Source organism: Gallinula chloropus (assembly GCF_964237585.1).
Source record: "Gallinula chloropus genome assembly, chromosome: 1".
Lineage (NCBI taxonomy): Eukaryota > Metazoa > Chordata > Aves > Gruiformes > Rallidae > Gallinula > Gallinula chloropus.
The window spans coordinates 116,207,450-116,232,118 of record NC_140085.1 but is presented as its reverse complement, the minus strand read 5'-3'; the positions used below and the strand labels follow the sequence as shown (position 1 = coordinate 116,232,118).

The 24,669-nt window shown below is 39.0% G+C and overlaps 1 protein-coding gene across 1 annotated transcript in view; it reads right to left on the bottom strand.

The window, feature by feature from the left end:
• Positions 1-24,140, bottom strand: part of TTC3 (tetratricopeptide repeat domain 3) — a gene marked incomplete at its 5' end in the record, with an annotated part of 58,951 nt that extends 34,811 nt beyond the window's left edge. Inside the window, 15 exons of the mRNA XM_084279307.1 lie at positions 641-701; positions 5,111-5,165; positions 8,667-8,784; positions 9,342-9,387; positions 9,492-9,654; positions 10,326-10,380; positions 11,797-11,859; positions 13,623-13,717; positions 14,464-14,549; positions 15,426-15,549; positions 17,940-17,993; positions 19,100-19,184; positions 19,943-20,075; positions 21,138-21,183; positions 24,066-24,140. Of these exons, the coding sequence (XP_084135433.1) occupies positions 641-701; positions 5,111-5,165; positions 8,667-8,784; positions 9,342-9,387; positions 9,492-9,654; positions 10,326-10,380; positions 11,797-11,859; positions 13,623-13,717; positions 14,464-14,549; positions 15,426-15,549; positions 17,940-17,993; positions 19,100-19,184; positions 19,943-20,075; positions 21,138-21,183; positions 24,066-24,140 (1,259 nt within the window). The remainder of the gene's footprint in view (positions 1-640; positions 702-5,110; positions 5,166-8,666; positions 8,785-9,341; positions 9,388-9,491; positions 9,655-10,325; positions 10,381-11,796; positions 11,860-13,622; positions 13,718-14,463; positions 14,550-15,425; positions 15,550-17,939; positions 17,994-19,099; positions 19,185-19,942; positions 20,076-21,137; positions 21,184-24,065) is intronic.
• Between the last annotated feature and the right edge of the window lie 529 nt (positions 24,141-24,669).

The following is a 24,669-nucleotide window of genomic DNA, read 5'->3' as shown; positions in this document are numbered from 1 at the left end:
CCATGTACTTAAAGTTAGGTATAAATATGTTTTAAACAAAACAACAAGTCTACAAACAACCAAGGAACTGTAGATAAAAGTTCTTTGCTAGTATTCAATTCTGAGGCTGATTTACAATGCTTTCCTCACCATCAAATGCCTTCATAAGTTTACGAAATGTCAGAGAAGTTTGAAAAATTATTTGGTACACAGACCAGAACAAGTACAAGGAGGCCTTGAAATTAAGATAGAGCTTGAGTTATGTTGTGATGTAAGCTTGAATGTAACAACTGGAACAAAACTCCTATTATCTTCTGCTGTGAGGGAAACACGTTTTTTGCTACAGCTACACTGTGTGACTTGTTTTGGACAACAGTTTTTAAGCAGCAGTTAAACTTATGCCTTCACTTACTGAAACTCAACAGAGTTTTGCAAAAATATTCAGTTCTGAAGTAGCAACTCAGGCTTTTCACAAAAAGTAGAATTTTGTGAGTATTTATCAGGTACAAAAACATGAACTATACCCTGAAGAGTATGCAAACAATGTAAACAAAGCACTCTGCAAAGAGCAAGCAGCAAGTCAAAAGTTTGCTTAAGTCCTTTATAAGTGCCACATAAAATACCTCCAAATAATAATAAATTTAAAAATAAAATTTCTTACTTAGCCTTTTCAGAGTCACCAGGTTTGGTTTTTGGCCTTCCTTTGTTTTGATGACTTTGGCCTATAACAAGAAGAAAATTATTTAAAACAAAATGATCAACACCTAAAATGGAGAAAAAAATGCACTTGGAGCTCACATTTTGCTTTATAGTTAATAATCTTAAACTTATAAGACTGAAAACTAACCCAAACATATAATTTCTCAAAAAGCCATCTCTCAGTGTTACAGTATGAATATGTATTATTTTATTAAGTGGTATAGGGTTTTATTAATCCTATAAAGTGGAAAAGACACTTTAAACACACACAAGAATTAAAATTCTGTTAAGATATGATCTGACTCTACTATATTGTAGCAACAATATAAAGTGGACACTGAGCTAAAGGAATCAGTGTGTTATGCAAAACCACAGCTGATATTATTCGATATTAGTTGAGAATCAGACTTTATAAAGGTAATAATAGATCACTGTGGATGTCCCAGTTTGCTTTTTGAAGTAGTGGACTCCTGTAAAATTTCTGTAGTCACATTGCTACAGGACTTATGTTCAAGCCTCATTAATCTCAGTAATGTAAAAATATGAGTCAGATCAAAATAAATACCCCTGATTACAAAACAGAGGTATTTGATGACGTGGGAACACTGGATAAAAGAGACAAGAAAGAATCTATTATGTAATACTGATTCATTCCTAACTGAAACTTTATGTCAAAGATTTAAAACTTCACTAATGCTTTACAACTTCAGAGATCTGAAACCGTCACTCGGGGCTCTACAAGCTGAGTAAATAATTCATTAGTAACAAGGAAGAAGAAAATGTCTTTTAATACTTCATTGGATTTGGTCAAGACCAGGAAGCCATGCTACTAACTGCAAAATAATCTCTCAGCCATTTTCTGTAGAACTAAAACAAAACATAAGGCATCTGAATGTGTATGTGAATAATCATGATTAAGTCCAAAAGTTTTTCATTTTCAAGAACTGTAAATTCAAACTCTACAAGACATTAATGACAACAGCAACAGTGACAAAATCCACTTATGGGAGAGCAGCCTTCTAGTAAACAGACGATTAGATAAGCAAGGCAAAGGGAAAAATATAGCATTTCTGGACCGGTAAGGAACCAGTAAGCAGCTGATGAATTCAGTTGCAGAATTGCTGAGCCTCACATTGCAAGTTGTTTCTTACTATGTGCAGTAAGGGGTGCAGAGCAGCAGATTTTATTTTTTTTTTTTTGCTAATTAAACCTATTGCACTTCACAAGGCACACAGGCATGCTTTCTTCTGCCTCAGATACCTGTTCCAAGAGGGGATAGTTCCGGCTATAATCTTTCAGAAGCAGTTCAGGAGGCAACTGTGGCTTCCTAATATTGCACACAATCGCACAGATAACATACAGTCCAGCACCTGGATTGAGCACTAGAATCCACACATAAGGTACAGCTACCTAAATCACTTAACACCGCTTGATTTATTATTATGCTTCTCCTGAACTACCATGAAATCAAATATGGGAAAGAAACCACAAAAAATAACCCCAAAAAACACCTGAGTTACCAGTTTTATATACAAAATTTCAGTAACTATCTATGCTTTAAGAAGTTTATTTCATGACTTACATGAAATACAAATCTATCCATTTGCGTAAACTCACTCAAGCCAGGGGGATGTCTCATGTACTCATTTCTCAAGTTAAATTGTTAGCATACACACTGCATTCCTTGTGCTAGAATTAATGAAAAATTACTAACTACTTAATGACATAAAATTTAAATTAATCGGAAAAAACCATCAAGCATCATAAAGACTGAGCATGTTCAGAATTATTTCATGAAACATCCTGAAATTGACACACAGGAGTCTGAATAGGTGTCTGTTGAAACCTTTCATAGATATTAGAAACTCCAAAATTACAGTAATAATCATTATAAATTCCTTATAATGGATGGATGATGGAAAACAAGCCTTTTGAAAGCCAGAAAACACTTCAAGCATATCGTCATTTAACCATTTAGAGAGATACTAGTTTTTCTTCACTATATAGGTTCTTTTCCCTTAAGAAACAAATCTATCATTCAAAACAAAATATTAATGAAGATAAAGGAATAAAAGGCTTCCCTCTCACCATCAAAAGCAAGAATTAACCAGCACTAATTTTTCATTGAACAATGTAATTTTAAAAGCCATTCAACAAAAATTATTTCAGAAAAAATGCACACAGAAACTACTATTCCCATATACCACCAGCTTAAATACTACTTTCAGATTTTTAAACAATAGTTTTTAAATAAGAGTAAAATGCAATTCTTGCTGAATTAGTTAAAATACTTAAGGAGACATTAATTGCACAGCAAACACAATCCACTTACCCCAAAAAAATTTTAAAATAGTAGTAGTATTGTTTTTGCTAGACATTCTCAATAGGAGCAAACAGAGATATTTAAGAGAAACATATGCATGCTCCAAAAAATAGTACATGAAGACAAAAAATGAAATTAAAAAGGACAGTAATTTTAAGATAAGATACAGTGGCATAAAGTTCCTTTGCTTTCTCTTAAATCTCCTGCAATTCTTAAGCCTTTAAACGAACAAAGGCTAAGGAAAAGCAAGCTACTCTTCTCCACCCACAGTAAACTTGTATCAGCTAGTCATTCAGAGCGTAACTCCTCCTTTCGAATCAAAGCCAAATCAAATATTATCTTCTACATAGTAACTGCGAGCAGGAGAGAAGAAAGGAAGAACAGAAAAAACCCCAAGGAATCACGGTGGATTTTTTTTTTTAAGTTAGTACTTTAAATGCAACATTCCCCAGTCTTATCACCTCTTTAGCTTTGAATTTTTCAGTTTTCTCCCTAAACTCAACCTTTCATTATCCCTTTTCCCTCATGAGCCCCTTTAAAAATCAGCTATCCTTCTGACACTCTGCCCCTTCACCCATCTCAGCAGCACAGACAGACTGCAGACACCCTGCCCTTGACCAGTATCAGTGGCACAGACAGACTGCAGACACCCTGCCCCCTGACCAACGTGGGCAGCAGGACACTGCTGATGTTACTCACACAGAGTGTGAGGATCTCAAACCACGCTACCACCGGTGGGGACCAGGGGCAGAGCAACTCTTAGGTGTATTCAAAAGACATTCATTCACAACATTTGGTCTTGCTGCCAGGTAAGCTGGACTCCAAATGCCCCAGCAGTCAGTCAACATGTCATGTCATCTTTTATAATCCCATGTTTGCTACCAGTGATTAAGCAGGTTACCAAACGGGCAAGTTGTTGCTGATCTCTTCCACTACCTCAAAGCAGCTTTTCCAATAATGCATCATCAGACTCCCGTTACTGCTCAGACCTTTTCTTCTCACTCAGGAAAATTACTGGATTCACTTATTAAACTCATCCAAAACTCCCTGCAGCCTCCATGCATTTCTCATCTTGTCTCTTCACATCATCTACACATAGTTCCTCAAAAACAATTTGTCTTCCCAAAGCTTGGACCTGCCCCTTCTAAAACCCTTCTCTGATTTATGCTTTCTGCAGTAAGCTCTTTCAACACTTCAGTTTCTTCTTTCTTTTTATCACCCTATCACATACTACCTTTACAACAAATTTGTCTTGACTCTTCTTTTGCAACCTCGATCACATTTTCCATCTCCCCATAAATACTTTAATTCTTCAAGATGTTTGCATGTGTACAAAGTCCACAAGGGCAAGATCACTTTGGCTGCTCTTTTTAAAATCAAATTTTCACTGGCTTCCTAGAAAACCAAATGTTGAAGTGCTCTGCAGTTTGGCACCTAGCCAGCTAAGTATTTAGGTATGCAAAATCCAAAGTACAGAATGGCTGGGCACGGACAGGACCAGAAGGACCACTGCCTTGGAAGTCACCACTTTAGAATACAGCATAAGCATACAAGTGATCGAAACCCAGTAGTATTATTCCATACAAGCACGGTGAATAAGAACAATTTCTGAATGCCAGGGAAACACGCTTTCTTGGTTACAGCAGGTTCAATAAGTGATAAAAAACTAACAGATACTCTGTGGCCTCCCTCCTCTCTAACTGTGCTGTTATTTTCTTAAGAATCTTTAGAGCTTTTAGTAGTCACAAGGCAGTTACAAATACTGAAACTACCCACAGGCTTCTCAAGCTTAGATCCCTTTAGATCCCATACCTGTCTCAGAAGGAGGGAAAGCATTCCTAGCCTGTGACTCAGCATTCTACTTTTTAGTTGTAGTTTCAATTCTGAATTCATCCGTGTGAAGTAGATTCAAACTACAAAAGCGTGAGGGAAGTAAGAAATACAGGAGAGAAGCAGTATCTAACTAACAGCACACTAAGAGGAAAAATGTGAAGCATGATAGCTTACTGTTGTGAAAAATAACATCAGATAATGCTTCTGCTCATTAGTAAAAGCAACAGAAAGGCAAGAACCGATTCAGACTTGGTAAACAGCAAAAAAAAAACTCACTCAGTGGAGACTCCAGAGACCAACCTTTGCTTTCTGTTCTTTGGATGTCAGTCACCTAATGACAAACAGGTTAGTTTGGTTTTACACAGACAGGAAAACACAAGTATATATTACTCTCTAAATGTAAACAAAGAAAAAAACCAAGTAAAATTTAAAATAGAGAATCACCATGATAATATCATGTCTTATGTCCCCAGTCAGGAGGTAAAGAAAAATAATTTAATTAATCAAAGCATATTTGTACACTTACACTTTCCCCACACAAATTCACTGATTTCAGATTGAATTTATATTATATATTACTGACAAACAGTAGTTTTTTTGTAGTAACATTCATGCTAAAGGAAGATAAAGTTACAGACCTACATTATGAAGATTCTCATAGCATAAAAAGCAGGTGAATGTTTTTGTAAGACATCCTTAAGTGCTGCTTCTACATTTGACAGTATTCACTGAAAAAGCAATCTAACTTTCTTTCCCTTTGCCCTTGCACATTGGTTTCGTTTTCCCCACTAGTGAGTCATTTTTTGCCACCCCGCCCTCCTCTGAAACCTGACGTTTGCATGCTGAATGGTTTTGACCTTGCTGGTCAAACAAACATTCACATTATTTGCTATATTATATAGCTTATTTATAAACACACTTTATAGGCTAAGTTATAACAAGCTATTAATTAACTTACTATAATTATAGTAAAGACAATCAGAAAGAGGTACCAATGTTTCTTTAGATTAGTGTGAAAGAACTGTCTGTAAGCAAAGTGGAGGCCGACTATTACATTTTTAATTCCATGCTGTTACAGCAGCAGGACTGTCACAGCCTGCACACATCTGGCAAAGCAAACCACACAGCAGAATTTCCCCACAGAAATGGTTTACAGGCTTCCCACGACACTGGACATGAGACAGGCGCTAAGAGAGCAACAGCTGGGAAATTCCACTGACATCCACTAGTGAAACCCACGTTAAATCATGTAAGCACCAACAAAATTCCCCAGCTTTCCACCTTTTTTTGATGTTTTTGCATGTAAAGAATAAATAGATATGAAGAAATTCTTTACTATGAGGTTGCTAAGGCACTGGAACAGGTTGCCCAGGGACGTTGTGGAAGCCCCACCCCTGGAAGCGTTTAAGGTCAAGTTAGTTGGGGCTTTGGGCCACCTGGTCATGGCAGAGAGGTGGAACTAGATGATCTCTGAGGTCCCTTCCAACCTAAAGCATTCTATTCTATGTACTGGCTTTGGCTGGGATGAAGTTAGCTTTCCTCACAGCAGCTGGTATGGTGCAGTGTTTTGAATTTGTGATTGAAGCAGTGTTGATAATACAGCAATGTTTTAGCTATTGCTAAGCAGTGCTTGCACAGTGTCAAATGCCTTTTTTGTTTCACATGCTACCTCACCAATGGGGTGCATGAGAAGCTGGGGAGGGGACAGCTGACCCCAACTGAACAAAGGGATGTCCCATACCACATGTCATGCACAGCAACAGAAGCTGGGGGAAAGAGGATCGGGGGAGGCAAGGGAGGAGAGTTCTGGTGCTATGGCATCTATCTTTTTAAGTAGCCATTATGCATGATGAAGCTCTGCTTTCCTAGAAGTGGCTAAACATCTGCTTGGAAGTAATGAATGAATTCCTTGTTTTGTTTTGCTTGTGCGTGCAGCTTTTGCCTTGCCTGTTAAACTGTCTTTATCTCAACCCATGAGTTTTCTCACTTTTACACTTAGGATTTTCTCCCCCATCCCACTGAGCTGAGTGAGGGAGCAGCTGCACGGGGCTGAACTGCCTACCAGGGTTAAATCACGACCACATAATACACCCATTGCCCTTTCAACAGTAAAATAACCTTAGAAGGTTACTTAGAAGGTTATTTAGAAGGCAGAACTAGAGGCTTTCTGTTGCTGGATTTCTTTGGTCATCCTTCAGTGATGTGTAGCTTAATAGTTTTTTCAGGAGAAAAAAAAAACAAAACAACCAACCATGAACAGAGAACAAAGTTTACTCCACTAAGCTTCTGGGATGGATTCACTGGACTCCTTGACCAAACCTATAGGTGTTTGCTGCAGATGCCAAAGAAAGTAAAGGCCTAAGCCATGACCTTTTCTAGTTTCAGACTGCACTGAAAACCCACACACAGACAGGTTGACATTGTAAGCTTTGATGTAGATGAGCTTCAAAAACAGAACACCAATCATGAGATGAACACAGAAATAGGTTCTTCCAAAACTAATTTGATCGGGAAACAAAAGTAGTTATGGTTACAAGGAGCCTCGTGCATGCCTTTCCCATCGCATGTAATCTGACTACAAGCCAACCACTTTATTCCATAAATATCACAGCCTGAGCAAGTTGTTTGGGTTTTTGGTTTGGTGTGGGTTGGTTTGTTTGGTTTTTTTTTTGGGGGGGGAGGGTGGTTTTTTGGTTGGTTGGTTAGTTTTGGGGGTTTTTTTGAGCTGTCCCTCCTAGGTAGCTGGCAGTATGGCAGCAATATTCCTTGAGTTGGGACACCTCTCAAATTACTCCTCAATGCTGAGAGATCCCCTTATTAACTGCAGATCTTTGGCAAGTGACTATTATTATGCATAACCTTGTATCACAGGGCATTATGATTTTGTATAGGTAACTCTGAATCACTATTACATCCTCTGGGCCACAGAGTAATGGATTGAACCTTTTAGGTCCTTCTTAGGACTTCCTTAGACCTCTCTTTTACATCAGCTTACTTCAACAAACCCACTTTTCCTGCTACTCTTGGCAGTGCTTCTTTAAGCAGTCTAAATCTCCTTCAAAACAGTTTAGCTTTCTCTTTTAAGCTTATTAACGTTTTTTGTGAGGAAGAAGAAACCTAGCAAAGTATTTGCCTTTGTAAACAGTCTTTTAAATTGAAAGAACGAATCTAAAGAATTGCAAAGGACTAGTAACAAAGCTCAAGTCCATCTTGCATTTTAGCACTATAGTACACTTGGTTTAAACACAAGCCAAACATACTTGAGTACCACAAAACCCTGTTAAGCACACTAACCAATGGTTTTCCCACACAAAATAAATCTGTTCAGAGAGCATGAAAAGAATGGTCTATAACCATGCAAATACCTTAACACCACAATAGCGCTGCAAAACGATACTCCAGTACAGCAAAAACCCTGTACATGAATTAACTTTGGCTCAAGCATCTTTCACTAAACTCCATCACACCAATTCGCTTAACTGATGGGGAAGCCCACATCTGAATGCACACTGACAGGCAGGACTGGTCTGTCCATTACATCACACATAACTTGAGTCTCACTTTCAACAAGCCCAAAGAGACCCCTCTCCTCTTTGTAACATGCAGCCTACACCTCCTCAGTCAGGCAGCAACCTCCCACCTCCTTTCAAATCCAGAGTTCTGAATACAGATTTGATAGTCAAATATCATAGGAAAAGTGCACTTAGTTGAGAAAGTACACAATTATTAAAGCACAGTGGCTGAAAAACATCAGCCACATCATTAAATAACATTCCAGAACAATGAAAGTCAACAGTGTTCGTGGTGTAATTCCAGCTGGACCATACCTTACCTTGGCATCGTGTTTTTGATGACAATGATGGTCTTTAGGGTCAGGCTCTGCTCTCTTTCTGTCTATGTCCTTTTCTTCTTGAGAGATTACTGACTTTGATTCCGAAGAACTGCACTCTCTGATATGGAAAAAGAGAGAGCCCTAACTCTTCCAATGTTGATGTCTTTTCCCCACATTTAAGACACATGCCATACATATACAATGAAAAGAAACAGAGATGAACACAAGTTGTCTATCCCTTACACAAACGTAATGGGGTAGAGTGCGTTTAAAGGATTTGTTCAAAGAACCATTTTTCATAGATTTAAATTGCCAGTCCAAGGTTATGCAGAAATTTAACAAAACCCAGAGGGAATACCATTTTCTAGAGAAGAACAGGAAATGAATTACTGAATTACAAGTTGGGAGGACAAAATACATGAAAATTTAACTGTTTCCTGTTATTTGAAACACAGGTAAAAATGATGAAGGAAACTACTTGGAAGTGCAACACATCTCAGGATGGCTTGTTTATTTCCTCAAAGTCCTCTTTACACCAAGGTTGCACTCTGGTTGCAGTTCTGGTAAGGTTATTCCTTCCATTTCTATTTACAAAATTCAAGCAATATCTGTGCATTACTGTAGTCATGTACTGCTAATTAAAAGAAAAAACCCACAAACTTTATACTTTCTTACTTTTTCTCAAGCATCTTCTTTGGTTTCTGTTTATGCTGTTTAATACCTACAGAAAATTATGAGGGGAGAAAGCAATTAGCTTCAAAGGAAAGTTACCAATGAAGAAGTTTTGCTATGTTCAAGGTAGATGTTGAAATCAGAAAAGGTTACCATTGATTTCTTCTAATGTCTTCTTTAACTTGTCATTTTGTTGAATAAGATCTTTAAGTCCATCAAGAATGTTCTTGCACAGTTCCTGAGCTCTCTCATTGGCTTTCAAAGCCAGTTCATGTTCCCCCAGTAATGACAGCGCCTTACAGAAGTGGTAGTGACCCTGTCACACAAAGAAGAAAACAGTTTATATCCAAAACAGCTGCAGGAGACAATAAGAAGTAAAATTTAACATGTTCAGAAACAATCTATGCCACCTGTTTCAGGACAAATGATGTTTAGATGAAAAATGGAGTTTTTAATTGTTCAGCACACTGAAACAGAAAGATAATTTACTGGGAGTAGCAGCTAGCCTCTGGCTTTGGAAAAAAGCAAATTTACTTTTTCCTCCAGGCTCAACTACTACTTAGCAGTTTTGTAACTATCCCTTATTTACTTTTCCTTAGGCCAAGAATATTGGGAAACACATGTTGGTCATTAATCTGGATTTTTTTTTTTTTAAGGACTATGTATATTCTTTTTAAAGCATTGTGATAATATAGCTACACACAGCACTGTAACAAGTATTTTTTTAATCTTGACACACAAAAATACCAGGTAAAAACACTTAGAAGCATGTAAAAATAATTTTTTAATATAAAAATACAAGCAATGTACTTGGCTGACTGAAGCACAATTCTTAGTTCACTGTGTTCATTCTACTGCCTTTAGTGTAGAAAGTACAGATAAGATCATGTCATATATACCTGGGTCAAACCTGTAATAAGACTCTGGGTTCTTATGTTGGTTTAAAGTACCAACAAAAGACAATTTTGAAATGTACATGAAACTAACCTTCGGCCAATTAGGCTTCAAAATAGTGGCTCTTTTTCCATCAGCAAGAGCTCTCCTTAGAGAAGGAACAGAAAAAGAAGAGGCATTTATTATTTACACTTCAGAAAAAATCTACAGACCAGATGTACAAGGCACTATAAAAAACCACCAAGTGAACAGAACAACAGTTCATTCACCTGTGTGAAGGCATGGTCAGATAACACTTGTTAGCTGAAACTTACCTGAGTTAAAACTTTACAGTCTCAAATATTTCACCCATCAGATATTTATTCCCTTCCCCTACCTACTACATTTTGCAGCATTGCTGTGTATGTACCTACCCCTTAACTGAGCTCTAATGAAGTGTGCCTTTAAAAAAGCCAAGCCTTAACAAGAAAGGCCCAAATACCAAGCCTAAGTATTTCGACAGAAGTCAAATTAGAGAGTAATTGCATAATCCTAGCTAGAGATTTGAGGGTTCAAGTAATAACTGCTGAGCACTGAAAGACAGTAACCCCCAAAACCCTCAACAGCTGATGCCTGAAGAACATGCCCAACTGACCTTTTATACACGAGGTGTTAGGGAATTACGGGGATTACAACTGCGGCCAGGTCAGAAAAGCAGCAGCCTATCCTATCCCTACAGCTACAGAGGAGAGCAGAGCAGCAGCAGCAGCAGCAGCCGCAGCAGCAGCCGCCGCAGCAGCCGCCGCAGCAGCAGCCGCCGCAGCCGCCGCAGCAGCCGCCGCAGCAGCCGCCGCAGCAGCAGCCGCCTTTGCTGAGCCCGGCGCTGCCCACAGCGGGCAGTTAGACAGTTAACAGACCTCGGCAAACACAACGGCGCCCCCAAGCGGATCCTACAGCGAGGAAGAAACAACCACCGGCGCCAACAGCCCTTTCCCCACCTCTGCACGCCGACAGCTCCCCAGAGCTGCTGCCCGAACAGTAACGCTGCCAACAGCAGTACCCAGCGGAGGGGTGGGTACCAGGGAAATGGGCAGAAACCGAGAGTCACGGGGATACCGATTTTAATTGGGGGTGTTGTTATCCCAGCAGTTAGATCTGGACTAGTAACAGATTCCAGTGACACTAATCAGTTCTTGGGTTGGCTCTACATAAAAGGCAGCACGCCCACCTTGCTCAGAAACTAGAGTTTTAGCTTAGCTGATGTAAGGAAAATAATCCCCATGCCCACATTTATTCCTTCAAAAGGTTTAATATAACTCATGATACTCCCTGGTATTGGGGGGGTGTTTGTGCACATGTGTTCATTCCTGTTCTATAACCCACCCACACAAAAAAACTTACATGCTATTGCTTACCACCAGCAGATATAGCTAATATTAATTTTTCTTAATACTGCTTTTCTAAGGTAGTAGCATCACACTTACTATATACTTAAGTATATAAATGAAATACTGATTTCCCAGGTACGTTGCCAATGTTTAACTGCAGATCATCACATCTCAGTTATAGAACAGAGGTTACTTACTTGTACTGCCTTGTGAAAATTAAACAAAGAGCTCGGTTTCCATACAGAAGATGGTTCACAGGACTAAAAAAAAAAATATGAAAAGTTAGTAATGTATATTATTTTGAAGTTCATAAGGAGAAAAAAAAAATGTAAGTTGTCACAGCAATTATCCATATCCACAAACACTCTAACACCAACAATTATATACAAGCTTTATTACACAGTCCCTTTGATTTACAAGTTAAGTCACTGAGAATTAGTCTTAATTCTGTAATAATCTGGATCCACTAGTGCAACTTCCAACCAATTCAAAACACTCTCAGCCTACTTAAGAAAACAAAGCGCAAAGCAAGGAAATGCTAGATGACTGTTACAATACAACCCAGTTTATTCTGGAATTTGTAACCAAACATCTCATGAACACTTCTGGACCACTGGGTGGTCCACTTCTTTCTCTGCCTGATGGAGCAGACTAAGCAGCAGGTCTAAAGAGCTAAAGCATTGCCCTCAACATACCTAATGGAGAATGAGAGGAGGGAACCTGTGTGTGTAACGCAGCAACCACTGGAAAGGAAACCACGGGAGGATGGGGCTGCTTTGGAAGGGGGTGGGATACAAAGCAGGTCAAAGCTGGTTCACAACCAGAGAATGGGAAGGGGAAGAGAGCGTACAGAGCAGATGAAAGAGGATTCCCTCGTGACTAAACACCACTGAGAGATCCTCCCTCTTCCAGAAGTGCCCTAAGGACAAAGAACCATTTCTAATGAATAGCTGTAGCAATAGCTCAGCTCCACAGACCGTGGAAACCATGAAACTTCCTTTGCTCTTTCCAAGCCATGAGACTTCCTTTACCCTTTCACTGGCTTCATCTCCCTCCTCCCCTCAACAGCTACCCTGAGCAAAGCCTGCTCCATCTCAGATGCAGTTACTTGACTGAAGTCAGACTACCCACTTTCTCAAGGAGGCTGAAGTCAGCTTGAATGAGATTGAAATGTATCCCCCGAGGTGATGAAAAGTCTGAAGCAAGACATCACCCAAGTATTTATCCTTTCAACTGCACAAATTTAAAAGTACAGCCTTCAAAATGAAAAATAAAACACTGCACAATGAATTTTTAAGGAAAGGTGGCACTTTATGAATTTCCTATTTCAGACAGCAGAACGTGTAAAAGCAGCATTTGCACAACTACAACTCAAGTAGCAATTACACTAAACCAATGTTCTGTAGCTAGCTCACAGTATGTGTGGACTACAAGATGAGGGCAAATGCTCTATATGCACAGGATGTAAATTCTCATATAGTCTCTCTGCCTCGTTACAAGGCCCAGAAAAGTCTCCAAGGCCTTTCAGTGAATAATGCTTGCGAGGAAGTTAAACAAGACATTAAAAAGGAAATTAAATGTGCCACATACAGAGCAGCTAAGAGCAGCTACTTAAATAAGTATTTGTTCTTGTTCACTATTTCTGCACCACAGCTGAAATGATACATATTTGCAACAGTTGGCCACATTGTTCTGTTGGAAGAGTATTTAGGATGGACAATACTAAAAGTGGCTGCTCCTACCAAATAACTCTATCTACTACTACAATAAATCCTTTCAGGTTTACTATACTTTTAGTCATTTTAGATCAGCTTTAAACTCTAACAGGGCCTTTGGAAACAAGAAATAAAATAGAACAAGAAGTCTGTTACGCAGCTTTTTGGGGTTTTTATTAAATTAGGTATCATTTGGCCTGTTAAGTAGAGTGGCTCACACAAAACAATATAAGAAATAATCAAGATAAATCTGAATAAGCTGAATATGTATGATATAAAACAATCCAGTTAATCAGTTTAGTTCTTACCAAAACTCTATGGCTTTTGTATATGATATTATAGCACGCTCAAAGTTTCCTTGGGAAAATTCCTCATTCCCTTTCTGTTTCATAGATTCACTATTCTGTGAAATCAAGAAAAAACAATTCAGCACTCACTGTAAATAGTAGTTTACAAGATGCAGCTAAGTTTTAATGCTTGTCAAAATAGGGTTTTATTTATGCATTACTAGTTGTTAATATTTTTAATTCACTGTAATTAGTAAGGTTAAAAGTGTACAAATAAAACTGTTACACAGACAAAAATACAATGAGCAGTGATTAAAAAGCAGGAGGAACTCAGAAGCTCTCCTGGCTTCCATAATACAGTTATAACCAAAAGCAAGCATGTATCAAAGCAAAGGAGGCTGCCCACAGCACAGCAGCACAGTTCCCTACTCAGCAGCTTTCAGGGCAGCTCCTGAACTACAGAACTGTAGTGTGAAAGAGGCAGGAATTAGACTCCCACAAAAAGAAAACCCCACAAAAAAACAGGAACAACCCACACACCACACAACAAAAAACCACAAACAAAACACCATCTACACTAGAGAGGCACATGGCTTGAGAGCATTTTAATTCAGTGTTAGACTAATCTATTAATATTAACTGTATTTCCTTGAGTTCTTGGGCAGCGGGGGTGCCTGTGAGGAGCAGAAGGCTCTCCAATGTACACTCATGTTCTGCTTATTAGACCAGGATCCCTCAAAGTAACTATATCAGGATTACTCACTCAAGCTTTTGAAAACTGTATCATTTTTTAAAATATTTGATCATCGTAACTCCCAAAAAAACCAGAAACACACAAACACATTCCAGTATCTTCTCTCACCTTCCTACAGTTTTCACAGGTCACAGCTTTAAATTCTTCAACTAAATTACAATCTTCCAAAGCAACTTTAGTAATATAGCATTTGCCTGCAGATAAAATTCAGAAAAACACCACAGGTGAAGATGTTAAAGACAAGAAGGAGGTTTTATCTTCTGCTGCTAAGAATCAAGCTTTGTTTTTGACTGGAAGCAAAATTGGACATTCTAACTAAACAGAAACAAATTAAGCAACAGGAATGTTTAATAAGAATTATTTATTATTCCTTAAACCACAAATAACTGAATGCAGACTATAAAACATTTAAGCACATGCCTAATTTCAAGCATTTAAGTGAAACTCACTTGTTTTTTAAAGAATTTGCATTTTAAAGATTTGTAGAGATATTCATCTTACAGAATTTGTACTTTGGTACTTAACCATAAAAAGATGTTTCTCCTTACATGCAAGTTCAATTTCTACCACACTGTTACTGCAACAGCTGAGTTAGAAGGTATGTATACAAAAAGTAAGACCAGAATACAAGCCATTTAGCACACATCAAAGCCAGCAGGCCTGGGAGCTTTCTACTGTCATGAGCTACACACATTAACATTTTTACAGCATAACTTACATCTCAAATAACATTCAGACAAAACCCTCTGTTAAGCATTTGACCCAAATAATATTTCAGGAAACTTTCAACTCAGTCCTGATTTAGAGGGCACATACAGAGCCCATAATGCACACCAAAGTGAAAAAGACACTGTGAATAGTTCAGAAAGGGTGTATGCCCTCTCAATACAACCCATGCACACAGACTCAAGGGAGAATTGACTGGCTCAAATAATGAAAAAAAACAACCACTGCTTACCCAATCACTCCAGGAACAATGAAATACATGCAAACATTAACTATTTCCTAACTACAATGCTACAACACAGACGACTTCTCACCGTGGTTTCTTCAAAACCGTTCATACTTACATTCACGAAAGAAAATTTCAAGATAGATCCAACCATAATCACCAATTTTCTCCAGTCTCTGCAGAATGCTGGCATCACCAGCGTATCTGACCCAATCAAGTGCATCTCCAATATCAAAGAAACCCTATTTCAATTAAAGGAAAATAAGGAAAAAGGTAGTTAATTCTAAACAAAGCAAAGTCTTAAAAAAACCCCAAAACCACCCCACAAACCAACAGTTCACTGTCAATATACTGGAGTATTCCATGTAAACATAACAAATACTACTGTAGCACTTACACTATGCACTATGTGTTAGCCTTTGCAATAGACTACAGCTCACAAATATAAGTATCTGAACAACTCAGGTACAGCATGATACAGCACACTCACAAAGTGAAAACAGTCATTCTTTCAATGTCAGACAGCAGAGTGATTCAAATTATAGACTTTGATTTAGAAACTTATTTTTGATGACTGCACACAAAATTGCTTCAGTGTGAAGCAACAAGTGTGACTGGAAAAAGCAGCATTCCCCAGGCTGTTAAGACACGTAGGCCAGGAACAAGACTTGATTCCACAAATCCTGACTTCCCTTCTATTCAAACTGAATTTAATTGTTTGAGCTGCAAAGCTTTATTTGAAGGAGAGGGATCGAGTGAAGAACATCTGTTGCCTGGAATTCTCCCAGACCTGCAGCTTTTGAAAAGTCATTTTAAAAACCCACACAACTAAGACAAATATCACCAAAAATGCAGGACCTGGGTTATCCAGCAGTAACATACAATTCTAATATTCTGCTTCTCCTATTGCCATTAACAGCTGTGATACTTTCTTTTAACATCAGTTGTTTTTAACTTTTGCATTTAACCTACGGTAGGCAGCAGAACTTACAAGGTAGGAAAAAGGTGACAAACACAGGGAAAAGAAGAATGTCCATAGTCCAAAGTTTACAAGCTGAAAAAAATGTAACTACTTCTACTGTATGCTGAGTTTGATAAAGCAGATGCATCAGCAGGTTTCCAAACCACATCCTTACTCAGCCATTCACCATCTTTCAGATTGCATCAGTATCACCAGTCTCATAAAAGATTTCCAGCCTATCTCCAGAGACAAGCAACTTTCACAGTGATCACACTCAGCCCTACTGTAGCCCCATCAGACAGCACTGCCAGTCACAGGTAACAAGCTTTGTATAGAGTTTGCAAGGCCACAGGTCTTATTTTGAGCTTGTGCTGACCTGGTAAGAGCTCAGTTAGAGCTCTAAGAGAAACTCTTCTTTCATCTGGGTGGCTGTAACTAGTTTGCTTTACTAGTAGGGTCCAATAGTGGTTACAAGTAGCTAATGCTGCTGTGACTAACATAATGATGCAGTATAGAGAAATGCAAGCTAGAGACAACAGAGCACGGGCCACGAAAATTCAAGATGCATAATGCATTTTAGAAGAGAAGCAGTGTGGGATAGGTAAGACATGGGGCACAAGCTAACACTGGAGAACCAGTAACTATAAACAAGTGGCCAACAAAAAACAAACCAACAACACAAAACCAAACAACAAAACAGACAGGGACAAAATTGGGCAAAAGCAGCTTCTAACATACATAAAATATACTCTCTCTACATACATGTATTTATAGTATAATCATATATAACTTGAACCTGCAGACCAATGAAAATAAAGAATAGGGTGTAGAAGTGCACCACCAAACATAAAAAGTAAACCTAAGTATATTCTAGAATGAGGAAAACCAACATCAACAGTGACCTTGCAACAAAGAACTGCAGGTAGCAATGACTACACACCCCCTACCCCACACATGCAAACACCAGACAGAAGCTGTTCACTTCGGGATCCCAAGGAACAGTACAAGAGGGAACACAACACCTGGAAAAGGGGAAGATACTAGGAAATATTCTATTGCAGTGAAAACTGTATTATCCTTAAAGATTTTCTGTTTAGTCATATTTGCTTCTTCATTTCCTTTCCTCTTCCACAATTAATAGTGGAATATTTCGGTTGCACTGACAACTTCTTGTCTTTACATCTAAAGTGTGTTTGCCTTTTGCCCTTATCTAGGCTTTGAGTAGCACACCAGCACAGAAAGAGAGGACAAGGCAAACACACCACAAGCAGAACTACATGCTTGTGGGAGGGAATCTAAGCATCTTCGACACTGAGGTCAGAGAGCAGAGCCACATCTCAGAGGAGTAAATATGCAACAGGAAGTGGCAAATCTGTGAAGAAGTACCAAGAAAAGTCTCCAACAGGTACTAAAACTGAGGCTGGAAAGCCATCTTGGGCTCCAGCTGCACAATCTAAACTCGTCTCCCACAACACAACAGCAACTTCCAAGAGAAACCATTTCTTTCCAGCACGTGAACTACCCCCAAAGTTCTCACTCATTTTGGTCTTTCTTATGAAGGCAATACACCATTTATGTAAGCATCTAAAGGTTTTGCATATTTGTACAAGTATTTCCTTTGTATTCACAAATAAAGAAGCATTCTCATTAAAAACAAATTGAGAAACTTACATTTTCTATTCTGCTGCCAATCCTCAGTATACCTCCAATAAAAGGTGGAACATTCTGGAAGAGGGATAGAAAACAAAACCCCAAGTTATTAAGATCTGATAACTTCAGGTTTTATCTGCTCAGGTTCAACACAGCAACATTTTCTGTTCTGCCTGAATGCAGTATCATTTGGACAGCTGCTCTAGTCCTCTTCAAAGATTCAGGCAATATTCAGTACCAAATTCCCTACCATTTTTGTTTAAAAATAAATACATGTCAGCACAGATCTAGAGAGTGCGTGGATGCTGCGACACCTGGTTAGGCAAGGCAGCCACTTTAACCACTTCTGCCACTATCTACCTAACGAAGAACCAGCCGATACATCAAATGAAAACCATCCAAACCAACAGTACTTCCTCCCCTGAGATCTTCTGCTCCTCCAGATAAATTTTACTATTGGATAGACAGACGTCTACGTGGATAAGGAGATACAGACTGAGGAAAAAGAGGGAAGCAGAGGAAAACAGCCAAATGGGATATATGCAGACCCTCTCATAAAAAGGTCAAAAGGGAGACTACCAGAGGAGGAAACAGCACAAAGAACTCATCACATGAGACAAAGCAGAAAAACCGCAGGGACATCCTGAAGTTCAAGGAGGTGAGAACAGAGCACTCTGCCTGAAGGAGGAAGCAGCAAAAAGAGCATAAGGAAGTATGAATCTACAAAAACAACATAGTACATGAATATGTAATTAAAGTCATATAGCAGTAAGGCAGACTGGAAGAGTATAGCTTTGGATTGAGCACAGAATTTCAACAAACCATTTTGTTGAATTATGTCCTACATAAATTTAAAAAAAAAGAGCTGGGGGAGAGGGAAGTATTTAACTTGTTCATTCAAGAATAGTGCCATTTTCCTCAGATATGAATCTCTGTTAGCAACTTACAAGAGCCCCAGTCAAACATATTATTGATTCTGCAAATATTTAGTAGGTTACCCCAACCATAATGAAGCCTATAACACTCTCTGCAGAAAGCTGCAACACAGCTAACAGACAATGTATTCACTCCAGCAAAAGGAAATGTCTGATTTAAGATATAATCCTAAAATGCATAGGATAAGGATTTAGCTAACCTGTTATTCTTGAAAATGTACATTAAGTTAAAAATATGGTACTTACAACAACTTTTTTAATTACATCAATTAGGTCTTCCAAAACCTCTAATTCACAGAGTCTCTTCCAATGCTGGTCTAAAATCTGTGAACTGCTCAAAAACAGAACAAGTTTTTATTTAGAAAAATAACACTGTTACATGATCTTAATTCCTAATATATATATGTGGCAATTACATCTAAGCAAGAGAACAGTCACAAACTCAAATCAAGACTTTCAGAGGAGAAAAAAAAAAAAAAGAGAGAGAGAGAGAGAGAGAGAAAGCTTTAGGTACTTTTGAAATACAAGTCATCTGTTTAAATACTTAAATAGACTCTCAGATTCCAAACATCAGAAACTTACTCTTAATACTTTCTGCTGTATATTCAAGAACTATGACTTCTGACTTTAACTTAGCCCACTGGCAAAGACATTCCTGCAGACAGTGTAACTGCTACTTAAAAGTATACAACCATCTTTCACAGGTAGAAAAAAAAGTAAAGGGGATACGATCAATACTTATGAATATCTAAAGGGTGAGTGTCAAAAGCATGGGGCCAGACTGTTTTCAGCAGTGCCCAGAGACAGGACAAGGGGCAATGGGCACAAACTAGAATACAAGAAGTTCCATCTCAACACAAGGAAAAACCTTCTTCACTGTGAGGGTGGCAAAGCACTGGCACAGGCTGCCCAGAGAGGCTGTGGAGTCTCCTTCTCTGGAGACATCCAAAACCTGGCTGGACACAATCCTGCGCAACCTGCTGTAGGTGATCCTGCTTTAGCAGGGGGGTTGGACCAGATCTCCACAGGTCCCTTCCAACCCCTTCTGTGATTCTGTGGTGAGATCACTATGAGATTATGACTACTTACCTCCAATCAGCTACCAAAGAATTGCTTTCCCTTTTGAAGAGGAGAGGCCAGAAGATGCGTATTTTAATAACGTTACAATATTCTCTTAACATGTCAACTGGCTGACTGCACCACACTTCACAGGGATCAACATCTTCAAGAAAATAATTAGGAATTAGACACACTTGAGACATGAAAAGTAACTGAAGTCCAAATAAACGTTTAAAATATCAGTTGTTTCTAGACTGTATTCCTAAGTACTACATAATCAAACCACCCTAAATCCATCTGACAGCTTGAGGTTTTTTCATAAACTAAAGGGGGAGAGGGAATTTATATGTAGACAAGAATAGGGACCTGCTGGCAGGCTTTACATTCTTTACATAAGGAATTACCCAAGTCCTGAACTGTACTGATATAGTATATTATAAATTAATCAATACAGCCTAGCTCTAATGAGGAGCCTAACAAGGGCTATGAGCTGTTAATGGCTATAACAGATGCTATTTTCAAGATAAACATGAGCCTCTAACTATAGCCATTTAATTATTTTCTACAGTAAACCCAGAGTGGTGTGACACATAGCAACATGGTATAAAAAGATCAGCAATATTATTCTTTTTCCTCCAGAGGCCATTATGTCTGTGATGCATAGCTCTGACAAAAATACATTTCCCTGAGAGGCTATCATTAAAATGTAAAGATCCTTCTTAGATTACTGAGGTGCCATCAAGTGTTCTCAGAGCAGAAGCAGTATTATGCAAAAATCCATTTTACACAGCTGGCTGTGTTTATCTGAGTTTCCTACATATTACAGGTTACCATTTGTATAGCGAAAACAGTTTTGAAGAACTTGACATGCTGTTGAGTCACCTGCTTTTCTACAACTATTAAAAGACAATTTTGAGTATTATAACTGCAAAACTTCATCAACAAAGACCAGCTTGAAGGCGTCTTTAGACATATACAGTTAAAACACAGCTACAATTCAAACTAGTTGGCCATTTCCACTGTTCTCACAACCATACAGCGGTCTTCTGCACGTTACATTAGGACCAAAAGGTGAGAACTCTTCCAGTGTAATAGAAGATACCAGTGCTTCTGCTCACAAAATTTTTTCTCTATTTGTTCAGACAAAACAAGGAAAAAAGTGAAACAGCAATCAAAAGATCCAAGCACAGCACAAAGTTATGCAATGCTGGTTTGCTTTACATACCTGTTTTCGGCTTATGCTGTGATCGCTGTATAAACACTCCACGACCCTAAAGACAAACATACTTTTTAACACCACATGTCTTGCAAATGTCTTGCACTAATGCAACAATTACTGAATTGTCTCTAATACTAAACCAACACAAAAACTGCTTACCTTGGGGGAAGGGAAGAATGGGAGCAATTTTTACATCCAGTCACCAATGTCTTTTCCCACCAGAAGGCAACCACTGCACATATTTAGACCAGTATAAAAGAGGGTCTGTGGCTGTATCTTCGTAAGCCAGCAGCATGATCAAATAGGAAACAAATCTCTAAAGCCAATTATTCAGCCCTGAGCAGTCTGCTTCCATATCACATGCTCCTCAAGGGCTTTTAGCTTGCATGGGTTCAAACCTAGTCCCAAAGACGCAGCACCCACCCGTGGTTGATGCACATGACCTTTACTCATAAAAGCACCTTCTAGATGGGTTTCATTTCCACTGAACCTCACTAGCACACTTCAAAACCTTGTAACAACATAAGCCAAAAAAGACAGACAGGGTATTTGCTTCAAAAGCATTTTCCTGATCTGAAACAAAATACTAATTCAGTTTAATTAACAAATCTCATTAATAACTAACTAAAATGATTTAGTTAACTACTATCGGCTATAAATTCTTCTCTTATTAATTACAATTCTCATGCATACACCATAGACCTAGACAGGAAAACTATTTCTATATACCTATTCATTCTGAACAGAAGCTTTTTATAAAGTGTCAATAATGCTCATTCACCGCTCATCAGCGTCTCATTATCTTCTAAGACCACTCTGAGGTGGGCAAATTCTTCCTGCTCCCCCTTCTCTCATGCCCATCCCACTTCCCCAAGAATAAAATACTATTGGTATTCCCCAGTTTCTCACGTTTCTGCAGCTTTGCCAATGGTTTTCTGAGGAAAACAAGGAAAAGACTCTGCAGTATTTTGCACTACCAAATGACAAACCCCTTTGGATTCAGTCTTGATCATTTACATTAAGCACAGCCAAAAAGCAAATCAAACAAACAAAAATGGGGGGGGGGGGGGAGATAAGGAAAGGCCATTTACTAGAGTTATCTAACAATAGTTTAGTTGCTGTCTTACAAAAAAGTTTACCTGACATAAATAATTATGAATGACTTGGAAAACTTTTATGTATAGTTTAAACTATAAAATCACACTAGAATAATATTCTAAAAAATAATGGTTCAAGCTCAGGTACAAAACACATTTAAGATGACAACACAGATTTTGAAAAATAATTACATTTTGACAGTTAGTGGATGTATATTTAAATAAATATGTAAATATATCTCAAAATGAGCAGCACAAGGGGTTGACTTATTATCATCAATACTGTGTTTAAAACATAGTACTCCAGATGAGCATCTCAAGATGAAGAATAATTGACTTTGTTTTATTTTGCACATCCCTAAAAAGTCTATTATTTTAACAAACATTATATAGATGTCATTTAATAAATTCTACGTAGCGTGCCTATGTATTGCTGCATTATCATTTCAAAGAAATGCAAAGCTATTTCTGAATACTTTTCTTCCAGGCGTATCAAAACAAATTCCTGAACACATCTTTCATAAAGTTTCTTCAAACAGACCTTTATTCTTTCAGTGGCAGACTTTCTGGAAATACTAGCACACTGTGCAGTAATGACTTAGTAATGTGACCTAAGGTGAGGGCAAGCAACCCACATGATTTCACCCCAAGCTGTGTTTCTCAACTATTACAACATTACATGGAGTTTAAGGCTTACTTTCAAAAATTAGTGACTACATTTAACAGATGAGGGCACTCAACAGCAAAGAGGAAAAAATTAGTTATTATGTGTCCTTCGCTCCAAATAATGGATTTTGCTACAGTATTAAAAATGTAACACAAAAAACGCACAAAACAAGCCACACACACCCTTATACATCAAACCCACAGCTGTATTCCCACCAAAGCAAACTTGAAAACCAGGATTAAGCACTTGCACAAAATCAAGGGCTTCCCATATAGCACAGCACAAACATCATCTTCAAAGACTGAATTTCTTGTATCATATGCTAACACGACTGTTATTTTATTTTGTCCACAGCACTGAAGAAACAAATATTTATTAATAGAAACAACTTCCAATGAGACTCACTACTGATAAGTGTCCCTTGTAAAGATACAGCTTTACAAATACAAAATTAAATTTACCTGTACTTTTAAGTTTTGCATAAGAATAGTAGACCAGCTAGTTCATGTTTCGCAGCAGCAATGCTTAGAATAAGTAACACATAACTGAACTCTCCAAGCAGCAGAAAGATGATTAACTACCAGACCATTTTCTAAGACTCCTTAAGCATAGCAAGAAAGGAAAAATGAGAGACAAGAAGAGCATTCTTGGAAGCATAACAACATAACAGTGCTACAGTTCATTCAAAAAAAAAAATAACAACTAAAAAGCAGGGTGCCTATTGAGCACAAAAAAAAGAGGAAGAAAAACATGAGAGATTACAAGAAAAAAAGAATGGGTGAATACTGCAGTTAATTTGCAGTCTTGAACTTTCATGAGCTAAACTGAGACTGTTTTGCAATTAAAGGAACTGAATCTGTCACTCTGAGGTACATCATCCCAGAGATAACAGCCCGGACACACGGTCAACAGGTTGGTCAAGTTCTGTTACAAGGACACAGGGATCACTGTTCAGTTTTACATAGCTGTATATGAACTCAGTAAAATTCACCTGTTACAGTGACCATGGTCTCTACGGTCTATCCCAATTTAGGACTTTTGCACATGAATAACACACAGTAGTACAGGGTCCTCTTTGCATTCGACTGAACTAATCAACAGTAGCAGTCACTCTGAAGATCGGGTCTGAAACATCTTGCAAGTTTTCCAACTAGTTACAAACCTACTTACCAGTTCACAGCAGGATTTATCATCAGCATAAAAAGCCAAGGCTGAGACCTTAGATTTGCACAGAGGTTCACCCATGGTACATGATCCTGAAACCTAAAAGGATGGTGAGACTTACACGGGGGGAAGGCAAGAGTCTTCCAAGTCCCCGGTACCCGACCGTGACCCTGCACCGTACCTCACACCTGGCAGGCAGGAGAAGGGAAGGCAGTTCCCTCCGGCCGGGTCAGGGGCAGTGCCGCATCCCGGGAGAGCGGGACTGGACACCGCACCCGCTCCGCCGGGCAGCCGCGCCTGACAGGACCAGCGGCGCCGCCCCGCCCGGGCTGCGCGTCCTTGCCCCGCCCGCCAGCGCCCACCCAGCCCCAACACCGGCGCGGGCAGGGCCGGCCGGACTCCCCCCCCGCTGCCGCGCTCCCCGCTAGCTGGGCTCCCCCACCCCGTCACACCCCGGAAGCCCCAAGGCTCAGCACTGACGTGTCGCGGCCCGGCGTTTCCCGCCGTGGCAGCGCTACCCCTACCCACTCCTCCCCGCGCCAACCAGCTACAAGCGGCCACGGAGGGGCTGCGCCGCGGCTTCTGTCACCAGCGGCGCCGGTTCCTTCTC